The sequence below is a fragment of the Myxocyprinus asiaticus genome, chromosome 23 (assembly GCF_019703515.2).
Source record: "Myxocyprinus asiaticus isolate MX2 ecotype Aquarium Trade chromosome 23, UBuf_Myxa_2, whole genome shotgun sequence".
Lineage (NCBI taxonomy): Eukaryota > Metazoa > Chordata > Actinopteri > Cypriniformes > Catostomidae > Myxocyprinus > Myxocyprinus asiaticus.
The window spans coordinates 8,087,501-8,103,303 of NC_059366.1; the positions used below are offsets into that span (position 1 = coordinate 8,087,501).

Consider the following 15,803-nt stretch of genomic DNA (forward strand, 5'->3'; position numbering starts at 1 on the left):
AGCGGTGGAAAAGTAAGGGATAATGTGCAGTCATCACAAAATAAAGCCCAACAGGGTGATCAGGACCCCCACGTTTATTACACTGCTACTAACCAAATACATAAATAAATACATGGACCTACATTAAAATATTGATTTGCATTGAAATTATGTAATTATGTGTGAAGAAGTAAATCGCTGAACAGTTGAAATCAACCTCACCAGTTTTGTTGGTGTTTATTTTGTGCATATGATTGTCTGGCTCCTCATTATCCAGCCCTTTACAAGACTACTTGCCAAATAAATAAATAAATGCACATGAAACATTGATTTGCATTGAAATAACTTTTATTTTAGAGATCACACAGTGATCCGAGAAGTAGTAAAAATGGCTCACAATACCCGGATGAGTGGTCTGATACGTGGATGTGCGGTTGTTACTCAGAAATATCAGACCACTAGATGGCACCATTGACCAATTAGAATAGAGTATTCCAGAGAGCCGTGTAATATTTTTTAAATGTATTTCATAAGACACAATGTGCATAAACTATGATGCAAACACATTTACCAATTATATTCATAACTTATTTAGGAATATAGATGCTCATCAAAAAAAGTCATGTGACTTTGCCTCAATGAGCTTTTTGTGAATACATAATTTGCTCAGAGAGTATCATCAATATCATTGCAAAGCATCTCAAATGTTGCTCTGGTTATTCTTAAATGTCGGAGACAAAGCCTGTCATCAAAATAATGGCTACTATATCTCCCAGAACTGTCTGACACACTTTCGCTCCCTGATATAATGCGTCTGCCGCTGAATGCTAGCAAATATTAAGTTCATCAGATAATTTTTTCTGAGCGCTATAAACCTCAAGTTATTCATTAGTATGTAATAAAAGCACCAGAGTGACTTCGACTTCCATTTTAATTTCTATTTTGCGCCAGTTTTCCCAGAAGTGATGATTTTGTTCCCTTAAACACATAGGATTTAAACACTGCTTAATTCGCAAACTGTTTTTGCAATATTCCGATTTTGCGCATAAATTAAATTCAAAACTTGGATGAAAACATGCTTATTGTTATACTTTAAAAAAAATAAGAAATATTAAAGTATTTAGATTTTTGTAGCATTGGTGATCAGCTATAATGTCCTGTATTCAATGCTATTAACAGTGGAGTTCTTGAAAATATTAAATTACCTTCAAATCATCATCAAAAAACAGGTCTAAAAATGTTATCGGTGCATCCCTAATTTATATTTTGTATTAAAAAATAAGAGATATCATAATACCATTTTTTGATAACGAGCACGAGAACCGATATTTCCTTTTCGTTACTTGCCAAATCCAATACCTATTTTTTTTTTCATTTCAACAATTTATTTACGTTTTATCATAAAAATTGTGTCTAAATAAATTATCACATTAAAACTTTAATCAAATAAAAATAGAACAATTTTTTAAATTAATTGAATGCTTTTATACAGAACTTTAATTACTATTACTTTATTATAATTAGTAGTAGTGGTAGTATTACAGAGAATATAACATAACTATACAATAGTGATATATTTCTGTCATTCTTTTTTTCCATTTATATTAAGCTTTTATTTTGGGGGAAGCTTTTACTTTGAATTGTTTCTGTGTTTTTGTCTGTCACTACTGAAAAAGCTAGTTGCTACGTGACCTAATGTGATTATTAAACCACAAAAGGCTACTATTTAATTTAAATAAATATGTAGTCTGCATGTGCCTTTTGCTACAAAGTGAATGAGCACTCTGATCGCTGTAATCTGCGATAAAGTGAACACATGATGCTCCTGATGGTGTTTTTCGTGTGTGAGCCAAGGATCTCTAAAAGACATTCGTACATCAGGTGGTATTGGTTTTTGGTATCGGAAATTTTTTACGATTTTGACTACAAGTACATGAGTGCAATATGGGACCCAATTCCAATACCTGTATCGGGATCTGGACATCCCTAAAAAAAGTAAAGCCTATTTTGGGCTTGAATTTCGAACACTCCTGGGTCATCTTTGGCCCTGTCCGACCTCACATGATACTTGGGATCCATGACAGCTGAGCCAGGAAAGCAGTTGTTGCATGTAAAGACAGGATGCCAAACTGAGCAGGGGCTTTCAGAGGAGTGGAATGCAGCCCAACTCATCAGCAGTGTGAGTGTGACAGTGCTTGATAAAATAATTAACAGATCCAGTCAGTCCCACCCAGAGGTGGAGCTGATGGGAGAGATTTGATCACTGGCCATGAATAACTGATGGAAGTGCTGATGGCTGTAAATGTGTGTCTTTAAATGTTTGCATGTGTGAATGCATCCACACTTTGAGTTCAAAGTTAAAATGTTCAACATTTCCAGAGCAGCCTCCAGACCGCATTATAAATGACATTCTGTTATTTTGGATAGTAAATGTTAAATTAATTTGATGCATAAACTCAGATTCCCACTTATGAGGTCACGCATTTTAGGTAGACTTAAAGGGTTAGTTCACCCAAAATTGAAAATTTCTGTCATCATTTACTCACACTTATGTCATTCCAAACCCGTATGACTTTTACTTCCGTAGAACACAAAAGATGCTTAGTAGAGTGATAGGGACTGGCAGCCTCAGTCACCATTCACTTTCATTGCATCTTTTTTCCCGTGCAATAACGAGAGGGATTGGATTAGGGCTGTGGTTGGGGAACAACAAAGGAAGCTGATTAAAGGAATAGGTCACCCAAAAATGAAAAATATTTCATCATTTATTCACCTCCATGCCATCCCAGATTCTTTCTTCTGCAGAACTCAAATTAAGATTTTAAGAAAAATATCTCAGCGAATCTCAGTGAATGGTGGTCAGAACTTTGAAGCTCCAAAAAGCACACAAAGGCAGCATTAAAGTAATCCACATGACTCCAGTGGTTTAATCCATGTCTTATGAAGTGATATGATAAGTATGGCTGAAAAACAGATAAATATTTGAGTCCTTTTTTTTACTATAAATTCTCCTCCCTGCCCGGTAGGTGGCGATATGCACAAAAAAATGTGAATCGCCATAAACAAAAGAACAGGAACTCTTAGGAGAGTAGAGCGCTTTGGAGGGCTGCTTGAAAGTGGAGATTTATAGTAAAAAAAGACTTAAATAATATTGATCTGTTTCTCACCCACACTTATCATATCGCTTCTGAAGACATGGGTGTAACTACTGGAGTCTTATGGATAATTTTTTTTTAGTCATATGGATTTACTTTTTGAGCTTAATAAAAAAAAAAAAAAAACTGTTCTACTTGGCCAAAAGACATTGCATAGTGCTCTGTCGCTCATGCAATACATTCAGATGTGCTTTAATCACAAGGGCTGTCAGAAGGACCGTGAAAAGATAAATGGGCACTATTAAAGCAAAATGGTCATGAGAAAATACCCACTTAAATATGCTCTTTAAGGACCTTTCTTTACTGGAATCGCTGAAATGAAATAGTCACTGCTTGGTCAGTTCATGTGGAAGGGCTTATATTGGCCATGTCCTCCCCTTTTAAAGGAAACTGTTATCTACTTTCTTTGGAGTCTAAATGGGGCCACAACGAGGGGACCAGCTCTTTATCCAAACTGCCCACCTCAGCACTCCTGAAAGCCACACCACACCTCCAAATCTCTCTTTTCCCTGTCTCTCTCACTTGCTCTCTTTATATCTCTGTCGCTCTCTTTTTGTCTGTTTCTCATGACATTCGCCCTCTTCATTTATCTCTCTTCAATTGTATCTCTCTGCCTTTCTGTCTTCTCTTTTATTGTTCTGTCACTTAATTTTCAGTTTTAAAGGGATATTTCACCCCAAAATGTAAATGATTCACCCTCTTGTTTTGTAGAACACAATAAGGGAATTTTTGAAGAATATCCTGGCCGCTCTTTTCCATATAATGAAAGTAAATGGGGACTGGGGCTGTCAAGCTTCAAAATAACTAAAAAGCACCATAAAAGGATCATATAGAGTAAGTAGTCAGTTTGACTCATTTCACCTATGGTGTTTGGTGTCAAATTGTGTTGATGCACCATTTTTGTAGTCCATTTCAGAGCTTAGTGAATTAATGACTTAAATTTCTGTCTATTCCTCGCACAAATCTAGCGTATCGCTTCTGAAGACTGAATATAGTTGAATATACTATAAGACTATTGAATATAGTCATATTGACAATTTTATTTTACTTTATCACTTTATTTAATCACTTTAATTGTATGGAAAAGAGTGGCCAGGATATTCTTAAAATGTCACCTTATGTTTTCCACTGAAGAAAGAAAGTCATACGGGTTTGGAACAACATAAGGATGAGTAAATGATGACAGAATTTTCGTTTTGGGGTAAACTTTTCCTATAATGTACTTTATTGACATGACAAATATTTGTACATTTAAGCATTTGCAGCTTGGATGTTTACTAATAAAATAGTGTAAAAAGAAAATCATAAATAAACAACATGCATAGTAATTGCCAAAGAAAGATATAAATGAATCAATAAATAATAATTAAAAAAATGAAGTTAGAGTTAAGACCCAAAAAAAGAAGAAAATATGGATTAGCAATATTGTCTCAGAATTGTTATATTAGACAGTGGATTCTGCGTGAATGTCTTGGTGTGTGTGGAGGAAGTAGGGCAATGTGTGTTTAGCAGAAAGAGAGTGAAAGACAGACCATGAGTTAGTGCAAAATGCTTGGACGGCCATTCATCTCCTTTCCTCCCAGCCAAATGCCCTGCGACCATAATTTCAAAGCACAGTTTTGCCAGCTTTATTAGAGTTTAGTGCCTCAATGGGCAAGTTATGTAATATTCACTCAAATGCTACTACTATTACTACTACTACTACTGCTACTACTACTACTACTACTAATAATAATAATAAATCAGTAGTAATTGTATTATCCTTAAGCAGTATCTATCATCTGTGATGCTCTTTTATGCAGCACTTTATTTGACAAAATATAACTCCAATGTTGTATTTCGGATTGTGCTGTGAGGTTCTGTATATAAGCACTTCATTTAATAAAAAATAATACAATATTAAAGTTTTAATCAATTCATTTATTTAATCACCATTTTGATTATAACATTGAAATAAACTCTAGATATGGAGTTCAGAAAAAAAAAGGTATCGGACTCGGTATCAGCGAGTACCAAATATGAAGTATCGGTACTCGTACTCGTTCTAAAAAAAAAAAAAAATGGTATCGGGACATCCCTAACGGGGACATATTTGCTAATTTTTTGGCAGACTGCTTCTATTCTGATGAGGGTCACATGACTGAAATGTTAAAATAAATAGTGATTATTCCGATTTTTTTATTTATTTATATTTTTTTCATCATTAGGGTTTTAAAGGTTTCAGTTTTATAATATGTATTGAAAACTAAACCAAAAGCTCAGTGTTAGTTTTTCCAATTATGTTCCAGTTGCAATTTGTTTTAGTTTTAATTAACACTGTGCTGTAAATACAGTACCATACATGCCCATTTTGGCTGTTAAAGTCCCCATGAAATTGTTTGACTAGTGTAGTTTTCTGCCCTATGTTGACATATATCCTGTTGAATCAGGAAGATTTAGTTGAACAACACAAAGGGCTGGTCCATTTAAAAAAACAAAAAAAAAAAAACAAAAAAAAAAAAGGAAAAAAGAAATAGCGAATCAGGTTTATTCGATTTGCTACTTGCTGGTTTGTTCTGGAAAATTCTCATTCCAGAGAGCATATTAACAATGAGGGTTAAGTTACTAAAAAAGCAATCTGTTACAAATTACTTATTATTTCTCTAAAATTCTAATCAGATTTCTTTACAGATTACTTCAAAGAAAAAAGTAATCCCATTACTAATTACTTTACTTTTAAGTTATTTTATAAAACAAAGTTCACAGAAAACTGATTTTTTTTTGCTCAACAAATTCAAAATAGTAATATTTTGTAAGTAAGGGATAATCTACAGTCAGCCGTTTGTTATCACGAAATATCAGGATTATCAGGACCTTGATGTGAAGCTTATTACACAGCTACTAACCTAATTAGTAAATACATGGACATAAAATTCTGATTTACGTTGAAATTATGCAATTATATGAGAATAAATAAATCGCTGAACAGCTGAAATCCACCTCCTGTTCTGTTGATGTTTATTCTGTGCAAATGACCATCTGAATCCTCATTATTCAGGTTATTTCAAGACTTTCCAAATAAATAAATGGACAAATTATTTGATTAGCTTACTTGTGGATCCATTAGTGATCCGAGAAGCAGGAAAGATGACTCGCAAATACCTGGTTGTGCGGCCTGATATGTCTTTATCCCGAGATGTGCGGTTGTTACTCAGAAATATCAGACTGCTAGGTGGCGCCACTGACCATTCAGAATCGAGTAATCCAGAGAGCCATGTAATAAGATATGATAACTTATTATATTGTCTATATAACGGTAGTACACTAGCATATAGATGACCTCAAAGCTAACACCCATGGACTAAAAGTCATAAATCTCTCATTTTGATTTCATGGGGTGTTTAAATTGACAGTGTAACTATACTTTGGGAGTATGGAATTAAGTTTGCAATTTTACAGCTGTAATAATAATCCATAAATATGATGACTTAATTGTAAGCAATTATAGACCACACTGAATTTATTATTGACATGTCATTCAGAAAAAAGTAACCCCCTATTTTAACAAGTTTTTGGATGCCAGGAGACATCTGCTGTGTCACAGCAGTGTGTGATGTCATTAAAGTAAGTTCAAAGAGTCTGTGTTCCTTTAGGGAGAGAAGAGTGGTAGGAAAAGAAAGAAAGAGAGTGAGAAAGTGAACAAAAATTTCATTATTCATCTGGCTGCGAGGAAAGCTGTTCCATAATTCATCCTGTTTCAGCAGCTGAATTAGGCAGAGCTCAAAGGCTGTTCAGTACTCGAGCAGCGGAAACTGTGAGTTAGACCCGGCTTTTCACCCATAATCTCTGTCAAGACCTCACCTGTAATTCAAATGCTTCATGCATAAAGAGGGTCAAGGATGCAACTTTAAGGAAAGCACATTTTATATTCAGAGAGCCCCACCCAGACATATCACTGGTTCAGTTTCTGGATGCTTTAGTCAACAAAACTACCTGCACTTAATTGTCACAATACTGAAGTTTTAGTAGTCTGTACCAATACCAATCACTTTCATGTGGTGCAGAAATAGTTCACCCAAAAATGAAAATTCTCTCATCATTTACTCACCCTGATGCCGTCTCAAACTTGAATGACTTTCTTTCTTTCTCAGAACACAAAGATATTTTGATGGAGATATGATGTGAACATATCCATACAATGCAAGTCAATGGGGTCCAACACTTTCAAGCTCCAAAATGCACATAAAGGCAGCATAAAAGTAATTCATAGGACTACAGTGGTTTAATCCATGTCTTCTGAACTGATTTGATCGGTTTTGAATGAGAACAAACCAAAATGTAACTCCTTTTTCACTGTAAATCTTGACATCTGCATTCTCCTAGGTGCGGTCATGATTTGAAGCTCGATTACACTTTCTCACACTTAACGCATACACAGAGCGCACGACCCCATTGACTTGAATTGTATGGATATATTCACATCATATTTCAATCAAAATATCTTTGTTTGTGTTCCGCAGAAGAAAGTCATACAAGTTTGAGATGAGATAAGTGTGAGTTATAGAGAGCTATAATTATTGGGTGAACTGTTCCTTTAAAGGCACAGAGTGCATCCCATAGAGCTCAGTTCAGCCATATGGCCTCAATATTACTTTCAATGTTTACAAGATTAATGGAGAAACAAATCAATGCTGAATGATTCTGGCATTTATGAGGAAGCTCTTTAAAATGGAAATGAATCGATAATGGCTAATATCAATCACTTGTACATGTCAGTAATTTGCCAGTTCCTGTAATGACATCTGTAAATGTAAGTGATCACTGGGATTCAAAGATTTGTTTACAAATTTATGTTTATGTGTGATAAAGACTCTGTTCTGAAACTTAGTGAGCTAAGCAACATGCTAACCCCAGGTCAGATGGAGTAACCCTAAGAAAACTTCTTAAAATAGTCAATGAGTTTGTTAGCTCTCATGTGTCAAAAACGTATAAAAAATCTTTATATACTGTATGCATATATACAGGTGCATATCAATAAATTAGAATGTCGTGGAAAAGTTCATTTATTTCAGTAATTCAACTCAAATTGTGAAACTCGTGTATTAAATAAATTCAATGCACACAGACTGAAGTAGTTTAAGTCTTTGGTTCTTTTAATTGTGATGATTTTGGCTCACATTTAACAAAAACCCACCAATTCACTATCTCAAAAAATTAGAATACATCATAAGACCAATAAAAAAAACATTTTTAGTGAATTGTTGGCCTTCTGGAAAGTATGTTCATTTACTGTATATGTACTCAATACTTGGTAGGGGCTCCTTTTGCTTTAATTACTGCCTACTTCGGTGTGGCATGGAGGTGATCAGTTCGTGGCACTGCTGAGGTGGTATGGAAGCCCAGGTTTCTTTGACAGTGGCCTTCAGCTCATCTGCATTTTTTGGTCTCTTGTTTCACATTTGAATTACTGAAATAAATTTCTAATTCATTCTAATTTATTGAGATGCACCTGTGTATATATATATATATATATATATATATATATATATATATATACACACACACAGTTGTGCTCAAAAGTTTGCATAACCTGGCAGAAATTGTGAAATATTGGCATTGATTTTGAAAATATGACTGATTGTGCAAAAAAACTTTATTTAAGGGTAGTGATTATATGAAGCCATTTATTATCACATAGTTGTTTGGCTCCTTTTTAAATCATAATGATAACAAAAATCACCCAAATGGCCCTGATCAAAAGTTTACATACCCTTGAATGTTTGGCCTTGTTACAGACACACAAGGTGACACACACAGGTTTAAATGGCAATTAAAGGTTAATTTCCCACACCTGTGGCTTTTAAAATTGCAATTAGTGTCTGTGTATAAATAGTCAATGAGTTTGTTAGCTCTCTTGTTAGAGTTTGTGCTCCTTGAAACAGCCACACCGTCTTTTTCCAGAGCAGCCTGTATCTCTCCTGAGGTTACCTGTGGGTTTTTCTTTGTATCTTGAACAATTCTTTTGGCAGTTGTGGCTGAAATCTTTCTTGGTCTACCTGACCGTGGCTTGGTATCAATAGATCCCTGAATTTTCCACTTCTTAAGTGATTGAACAGTACTGACTGGCATTTTCAAGGCTTTGGATATCTTTTTATATCCTTTTCCATCTTTATAAAGTTCCATTACCTTGTTACGCAGGTCTTTTGACAGTTCTTTTCTGCTCCCCATGGCTCAGTATCTAGCCTGCTCAGTGCATCCACGTGAGAGCTAACAAACTCATTGACTATTTATACACAGACACTAATTGCAATTGAAAAAGCCACAGTTGTGGGAAATTACCCTTTAATTGCCATTTAAACCTGTGTGTGTCACCTTGTGTGTCTGTAACAAGGCCAAACATTCAAGGGTATGTAAACCTTTGATCAGGGCCATTTGGGTGATTTCTGTTATCATTATGATTTAAAAAGGAGCCAAACAACTATGTGATAATAAATGGCTTCATATGATCACTATCCTTAAATAAATGACTTTTTGCTTGATCAGTCCTATTTTCACACACATACATACATGTATACACCAATCAGCCACAACATTAAAACCACCTACCTAATATTGTGTAGGTCCCCCTCATGCCACCAAAGCAGCGCCAACCCTATTCTGAGATAATATTCTTCTCACCACAGTTGTACAGAGCGGTTATCTGAGTTACCGTAGACTTTGTCAGTTCGAACCAGTCTGGCCATTCTCTGTTGACCTCTCTCATCAACAAGGCATTTCCATCCACAGAACTGCCGCTCACTGGATGTTTTTTTTTTTTTTTTTTTTTTTTTTTTTTGCACCATTCGGAGTAAATTCTAGAGACTGTTGTGTGTGTCAGTTACAGAAATACTCAAACCAGCCCGTCTGGTACCAACAGACCGCACAATTTTTTTTAAAGCCATTAAATCAATAGAATGTGGAAAATGCTTGAAATATTATTATAGTTTTTTTAAGCCAACATGGACACAACGATTACATTTCTATAACCTTGACACACGTTTTAAATGAGATTTTTTGAAAGATTTTTCATTTTTATCACCTTGGACAATTTGTCAATGACCCAGCTGCCTGTGTAGTCAGAAGACAGCAAGGCAGCTCACTGGGTTTTGAAAGAGAGTCATTGCTTGACTCTCTCTTCCTCTCTCTCTCTCTCTCTCTCTCTCTCTCTCTCGCTCTCTCTCTCTCTCACAGACCTTGGTCTGGACCAGTTTGTGGTGAAACGCTATGATGGAAAGGTAAGCAGCAAGTGTGTGTGTGTAAATGTGGGCAAGTGAGTGGGAGCCAAGTCGTTACTTTCTCGACAGGATGACGCAGGGTTGAGACGTTTGTTCTCCCTGCACTCTTCATAAAACCCTTTCAGTCTCTTCACAGAAACTCATTCACAGCTCAGTCCAGCTCAGACTGCCGAGCACTCGATGAGACATTCTCTCTTTTACTCTGACGCACTAGAGAAAAGCTCACTGCACTCTTGAAATATTTTCCATGACCGATTACAAAAATGTTCAGGGATAGACATTGTCATTATAGATGTATATTTTCTAGAATTTAGAAAACAATGTTCGTCATCCTGTGTCATTTCGGGTGTCATCTCTACTTGAAATGTCTCCAGTTGACCCTTTTTAAATAGACCTTCGCTTTGTCTATCATTTATATGTGGCTATTCTTGCCTCACTGTCTTGATTTCTTTTTCTCTGTTTTCTTTGCTTTATTCTCGTCCACTTTAGCCACTTGTACTAGACATGTACAGGTAAAGACATTTTTGCAGATACCGATAGTTATTTTTGTGATGGCCGGTAAGTGAAATTGCCATGAAAAACAAATATATTGTACAGTAAAAAAAAGACTAATAACTGTTACTAACTAGTACTAATGTGTTGCTAGTAATATAAGCCATGCTTTCAATATTAGCCTAATCAGATAGATATATGATTAAATAATGTTCATAATTAAATAAAATAATAACAATAATAATAACAATAATAATATTGGCCACTAATATGGTCAACAACATGCATCACTAAGTAGTACCCCTTGTCCACTAGCATGAAAATTCACTTGATCTTTTCAAGATCTTGATCTTGTGATTTTGGTCTGTGTTTAGTTCATGTACAGGAGACTTCCTCTCTCCACCACAATTATTAAAGGAATAGTTCACCCTAAAATGAAAATACTCTCATCATTTACTCACCCACATGCCATCCCAGATGTGTATGACTTTCTTTCTTTTGCAGAACACAAATTAAGATTTTTAGAAGAATATATCAGCTCTGCAGGTCCATACAATACAAGTGAATGGGTACCAGAATTTTGAAGCTCCAAAAAGCACATAAAGGCAGCATAAAAGTAATACGACTCCAGTGGTTTAATCCATGTCTGCAGAAGCAATATGATAGGCGTGGGTGAGAAACAGATCAATATTTAAGTCTTTTTTTACTATAAATGTCCACTTTCACTTTCACATTCTTCTTCTTTTGCACGAAGAATGCAAATCACCACCTACTGGGCAGAGAGGAGAATTTATATTAAATTTGGACTTAAATATTGATCTGTTTCTCACCCACACTTATCATATCGCTTCTGAAGATATGGATTTAACCACTGGAGTCGTATTACTTTTATGCTGCCTTTATGTGCTTTTTGGAGCTTCAACATTCTGGTCACCATTCACTTGCATTATAAGGACCTACAGTGCTGAAATATTCTTCTAAAAATCTTCATTTGTGTTCAGCAGAAGAAAGAAAGGCATACACATCTGGGATGGCATGAGGGTGAATAAATGATGAGAGAATTTTCATTTTTGGGTGAACTATCCCTTTAAGAAGCAACATTAATCAAATTAATCATTTCCGTACAGGTGACACTTGAAAAACAAAGATATTAAACAAAACGACAAAGACTCTTACACTGTTTGAATGAGATTTCATATCAATTTATTGTAGTTTTACAGTCGTAAACAATAAATGTAGCAACTCTTGTATTTTTGGTGGAAACCATGGAAACGCTTAAGGCTTGTATTAAATCCATAACCTGCTATGGTAATGTTTCTTATATCTACAACCTTTGATTGTGTGTTATTTCCCAGCAAAATTCCTATTCTACTTGACAAATCCCCTCTGTTCCTTTTAATTTCCCTTTGTCCGTGTTCCTTGTTCTTTTTGTTTTCTCTGGGGATTGTTGGCCACTGCGTGGCCTGAGGGATGTGGAACATGTCTCAGTATTTCTTTATTTCCATTCTTCTGTCCAAGCTTTCACCTGGATTGCTTAATATGGCCCTGCAGCAGGACTGCTGAATCCAGACCCTCTTCCACATTTCCTCATGTCGCCATGGCCGCTTAATTGCAGTCGTATGAAATTACTTAGTATTTTTAGCAGTTAGCGCTCGGGTGCACTGTGCTAATAAATACTTATTCGTATTTTTTTTTTGCGTTGTGTGAATGTGAACACACCAGCACATTAAACCTTCACGTTCATCATACGCCATCAGTCATTTACAGGTCATAACAGCTGGTGCTTCATAAGTGTGACTTTCACATCTAAAACGGGTTGCGTTTGCGTGTGAGAGAGAAAAAAAGTGTGCATTCCCTTCAGCCCACTTTAATAGGCACGAGTGTTTTGCAAACCCAGTGTATGTTTTCCTACAGTATGACAGTCAGTGTTGGGGAAGCTGCTAAGTTACTCATCATTTAAAGTAGTTAACTACAGTCAAGCTACTCTTTTGAAAAAGTAGTTTGCTACTCTACAAGTTACTAATAAAAGTATTCTAGGTGAATCTTATTAAAACATGTCCAGGTCTCATTTCACCACAAGTCAAAATATAGAAATTGCATAGCATTTTGACATTATTTCATGTTTTGACATTAATTAAACCATTGTGTCAGTACGGGTTACTTTTTAGTATTTTGTAATCCCTATTATTCTCAATATCGATTCTCATTACTGTAATACTGTACTATTTTTAATGTCATTCAACAAAACGAAATATTGTAAAAATAGGCTCCTTTAAGCAAAATAGAATTTCTTATTTGTATTTATTTATTTATTTATTTTATTTGGACATATCCTAGCAGGATGAATCTTGATTTTGCGATTCGCCCAGCTAGCTATATTTATGGAATTAAATTATTAGATTTGATGTGGTATTATTATTATTATTATCATTATTATTAATATTATTATTATTACAATTATTTTTAAAAATATAAAAAATGTGATTCACCCAGCTAGCTACATTGAAGCAATTTAAGGGGACAATATATTTTATGTAATTAGATTTGATGAATTACACTATGTAACACAATTTTTTTTCCTGGGTAGTAAGTGTTATTTCCTAATTGCTTATGCCTCAGAATTATAGAAAATGGCTATTATTCCCCACAAACTTTGCTTTTGTGACCAGGACAGTGATATTTTGAAATTTACCTATTTTCCAATGAGAAAACGGGCGAATTTGTGTCTTTTCGTTCACATACAGTCAGAAAAAAACAACATATGAATCCAAATTAACATGTATTTATACTACAGTAATACAAAAATGACTACAAAAGATTTAGAAGTGAGTAGTTTTTCGAGATTTACGATTATAATGTAAATCACTTTCATGAATCAGCCCCCAAATGTAGTCTCCCATCAAGTTCTCGATATACTGTCCTTGGTAGCGGCGTTCAAAGTCCAGTATATCCTGATGGAAGCACTTGCCTTGCTCCTCCGAATACGCTCCCATGTTCCCCTTGAATTTATCAAGATGAGCATCAAGGATATGGACTTTGAGGGACATCCTACAGCCCATTGTGCCGTAGTTCTTCACCAGACTCTCAACCAGCTCCACATAGTTTTCGGCCTTGTGATTGCCCAGCAAGCCCCGAACCACTGCGACAAAGCTGTTCCAAGCCGCTTTCTCCTTACTAGTGAGCTTCTTGGGGAATTCATTGCACTCCAGCATCTTCTTTATCTGTGGTCCGACGAAGACAGCGGCTTTGACCTTTGCCTCAGACAGCTTAGGGAAGAAGTCTAGAAGGTACTTGAAGGCTGCCGACTCCTTATCTAGAGCTCTGACAAATTGTTTCATAAGGCCCAATTTGATGTGCAGTGGTGGCATCAGCACCTTCCGGGGGTCCACCAGTGGCTCCCACTTGACGTTGTTCCTCCCCACAGAGAACTCGGTCCGCTGTAGCCAGTCCCGCCTGTGGTAGTGTGCCTTGGTGTCCCTGCTGTCCCAAAGGCAAAGATTGCAGGGAAACTTGGTAAAACCGCCTTGGAGACCCATCAGGAATGCCACCATTTTGAAGTCTCCTATGACCTCCCAGCCGTACTCATCATACTTCAAGGCATCCAGCAAGGTCTTGATATGTATCCACTTAGGCAGCTGGAACTAAACTGAACTGGTGGGCTTAAGTCCCCTGTATTTATACTACTATTTATATTACTGGAAAGTTCTAGACAGTTCTAGAAGTTACTCCAAGTTTACCCAGCACTGAATCTATCTGGAATGTTCTGGAAAATAGGTAAATTTCAAAATATCACTGTCCTGGTCACAAAAGCAATGTTTGTGGGGACTAATAGCCATTTTCTATCATTTTGAGGCATAAGCAATTAGGAAATAACACTTACTACCCAGGAACCAAAAAATAAAAATTGTTGCATGGTGTTATTGTTGTTGTTGTTGTTGTTGTTGTTATTATGAGAGATATATTTAAAAAAATAATTGTGAATCACCCAGCTAGCTTCATTTAAGAAATTTAAGGGGACAACATCTTATACATAGTTATTATATTTTATGTATTATTATTATTATTATTATTATTATTACTAATATGATATATTTAAAAACAAACTGTGATTCAGCCAGCTTGCTACATTGAAGCAATTTAAGGGGACAATATATTTTAGATAAATATAACATTTTATGTGTTATTATTAATTCTATAATTATTATAATACTATACTATAATTATAAAAATAAAAAAAAATTGTGATTCACCCAGTTCGCAATATTGTTGCAATTTAAGGGGGCAATATTTGTTTTATCTTATCTTATATATTATTGCTATTATTAGATAATTTATTTTTAAAAACACATTTATGCTAAATAGAACTAATATCAACAGTGTTTAACTAAATGTTTATTTCACCAGAAAAAGATACTTTTGTGAGCACTGTAGCATGATGACTCACTGAATCTTTTTTTTTTAAACCAGTTCATTGAAATGAACAGATTTGTTATCAATTTATCATCATCTCAACTAACCTCTTTACGGACTTCACAATGCTACGAGAGAGAGGAAGGAATATTATATTAGTTTGGTCCCATTACATCACTACTCGTTGAAAAATGTTGCTTGTTACAGGAAAAGCTGCACTATTTTGAAAACAGCTGAGCTACTGTCACATTACTGAAAAAATGTCAAACATAGAGTTAAAAGCATCACTACTTGTAGCCAGTAACTCCCCAACACTTACAATGTGTATCTGTATAAACATGGAATTGTATATCTATGTTGATCTCCCATCTCTCTCTCTCTCTCTCTCTCTCTCTTTTAACACATGAATGAATTGTTCCTCCAGGCCTTAAGATGTCCTGCATTGTGTTTTTAAATTCAAATGTGATACCGTTGTGTTTGTGTTGATGGATTAATTTGTGCTCTCGGCTCTTTC

At 35.4% G+C, this 15,803-nt stretch overlaps 1 protein-coding gene across 1 annotated transcript in view; it reads left to right on the top strand.

Annotated features, from left to right (window-relative positions):
- LOC127413934 (calcium uptake protein 1, mitochondrial) overlaps positions 1-15,803 on the top strand; it is a 98,228-nt gene that overhangs the window by 49,906 nt on the left and 32,519 nt on the right. The window contains exon 5 of the mRNA XM_051651514.1: positions 10,344-10,387. Coding sequence (XP_051507474.1) covers positions 10,344-10,387 — 44 coding nt within the window. The remainder of the gene's footprint in view (positions 1-10,343; positions 10,388-15,803) is intronic.